General features: G+C 21.9%; 1 protein-coding gene across 16 annotated transcripts in view; it reads right to left on the reverse strand.

The window, feature by feature from the left end:
- Positions 1-2,712, reverse strand: part of LOC102680917 (zinc finger protein 271-like) — a 15,811-nt gene that overhangs the window by 1,469 nt on the left and 11,630 nt on the right. For 14 of the 16 annotated variants that reach the window (XM_006623040.2, XM_006623039.2, XM_006623041.2 and 11 more), the window contains one exon: positions 391-776. In XM_006623040.2, the coding sequence (XP_006623103.1) occupies positions 391-776 (386 nt within the window). The remainder of the gene's footprint in view (positions 1-390; positions 777-2,712) is intronic. The other 2 variants (XM_006623043.2, XM_006623042.2) reach the window with 1 other exon arrangement.

Below are 2,712 nucleotides of genomic sequence, written 5' to 3' on the forward strand. Positions count from 1 at the left end.
AAATAAAATTCTATATTTTTATAATTGACATAATAAAATTATAAAAAAAAGTCCTTCGTTGTTTCTGTGAGAATGAAATTTAACATTTTAATATTTAATTTATTCTGATATTTTTTTTATATTTTCAATAATAATAAATAAGTATTAAAAAATAATAAGTATATTACTTGAATAATATATATAAATATAAATATATAAGTTGTATATGAAGTTTACTATATTAAAACGTAATTATATCTACACTTATCAAATAATTATTTGAAGTAAATATCCTCGAAGACAAAACTTTATATGAACAAATTTTATGTTTTTTATATATTTTTTTCAAATAGAATACTCTATATTTTATTCATCTAGAATAAATATACATATGTAATCGGAAATACCTACCTTTCTTGTAAATGGTTTCGAGCATACATTGCAACAATGCGATGAATCTCCAGTATGTTGACGGAGATGATTATTTAGATGTTCTTTCCTGGTGAACGTTCTCTGACAGAATTCACACCTATGCGGTGATTCACCAGTATGGATTCGCACATGATTCGTCAAATGCTCCTTACGAGTAAATGACTTGGAGCAGAAGTGGCATCGATGTGGCGATTCGCCTGTGTGTTGACGCACGTGATTTGTCAAATGTTCCTTCCTCGTGAAGGATTTGGTGCAATACTGGCACTTGTGCGGTGACTCACCCGTGTGTTGCCTGACATGGTTCACCAGATGATCCTTCCGCGTAAATGCTTTCGGACAGTACTGACAGCGGAAGGGCGTCTCTCCTGCGTAACATTAAGCAACAATAGCGCGACTTTTACTTTTCCAATCAATTATGATTAATTTTATGCGATTCAATCAATTTTCCCCGATGCAACATATAGATAAAAATATTTTAGACATATATATTTAACAATAAAAAACATTAATCTCTGATTTTGATTTTCTAATATTGCAGTATATAAATAACAAACTTTTAAATATGTTTTAAATTTTAAATAAAATTTGAAAAAAATGAAAGAATTTATATATATATATTTTATATATATATATTATATATATTTTTTTAAATTAAAATATGCATATGATTATCTTTACTTCAATACATATATCTTTTTTTTTCTTATATTATTATATTCATGTATATAATTATACATGGATTTATTTCTATTATATAATTATATATTTTTTTAATAATCTTTTTTAATAACATTGTACAATTGTTTATTTAATAGATCAATATAATTTATATTAAAATCATAATGTTCATTTATCTTGAAATATATTTTAATTAAATTTTTTATTTTCTTATGGATAAAAATATACATCAAATGTTTACTTATCATTATATCTATTTTTCGATATATTGATCAATTGTATTTTGAATTTATAGAAATATATATAACATGTATTGAAGTATTAAAAAATCTGTGTTATTAAAGTATATATGGGTATTAAGATCATCAAAATATCAAATAAATATTAATATTCTCCAATTTTTATCTGAAATATTTTATTATATTTTCCAAGACATTTCTTCGTTTCCAATTTATATTGGAAAAGCTATAAATAAATTTGATTGAAGTTTAATTTATATAATCATTAATTTGTTTTGTTAAATATATATGCATCGATTATATACATGCTTTAAAATATTTTTTAATAATATCATAAATTTCTAAAATTTATTTAAAATTTATTTTTTTATTTAATTAATATTTTTGAATTTTTTGAATTATAGATAATATGATATAGATAATATGATGAAGATAGAATTATAGATAAATATGAAAAATAAAAAATAAAAAAATTAAAAAAATTAATCTTTAATTTAATAAAATAAATTTTTATTAATTTTGTTAATTAATTTTAATTATTTTTATAGTAATGTAGTATAGTAAAATGTAAATAGATGTAAAGTAAAATATACTAAATTAATATTTAATATTGTTTTTTCTATGCGTTGCATCGATGAAAAATTAAATTCGTATAACAGTATATTTAAGATGTTATAACTTTGAATGCTTAAAAAATAACAAGAAATAAGAAAGAATTATAAATCACTATTTTATAACATGATTATATATATATATTTTTTTATATTAAATTAAATCTTGTTAAGAATTTACTACCTACGAAATGAAATGAAAATGAAAATGGAACTATGCAATCTTAATATAAAAAAAAAGAAACAAAAAAAGAAAAAAACAAAAAAAAAAAAACAAAAAAATAAAAACAATAAGTCAAGTAATAAAAAACGTTTCTGCAATGTAAAGACATTATAAGAACGTTTTGTTTAGCAAGAAAGTTCTGAAATAGTTAATAAAAAGCATGTATGAGAGCGGTGTATTAGGCAGAACAGTAAATGTCTCTATAGGATTCGATGATGAAATAGGATAATCGTGATCGGTCAAAGCTAATTGCTAGTTAGACACAATGTGAATTGTTATGCACGAACGATGAACGCATTATTTCCCGATATATTATTATATATATGATTCTATAATATATAAAAATTGAAAAACAAAAAGCAAAAAAGAAAAAAAGAAAAAAAAAAGAAAAAAAGATAGAAAAGAAATATGTACACGAACGAATGTCTATTTTATTATCATGCAAATATGCAAATCATAGCTAAAAATCGAGTAAAAGCGAAATCGAGTGACTCTATATGCGTGTATTTGTGCGTTTGAAAGCAAAATGCACTTGAACGATTTTTTTTTT

This window comes from Apis dorsata, unplaced genomic scaffold (assembly GCF_000469605.1).
Source record: "Apis dorsata unplaced genomic scaffold, Apis dorsata 1.3 scaffold_808, whole genome shotgun sequence".
NCBI lineage: Eukaryota > Metazoa > Arthropoda > Insecta > Hymenoptera > Apidae > Apis > Apis dorsata.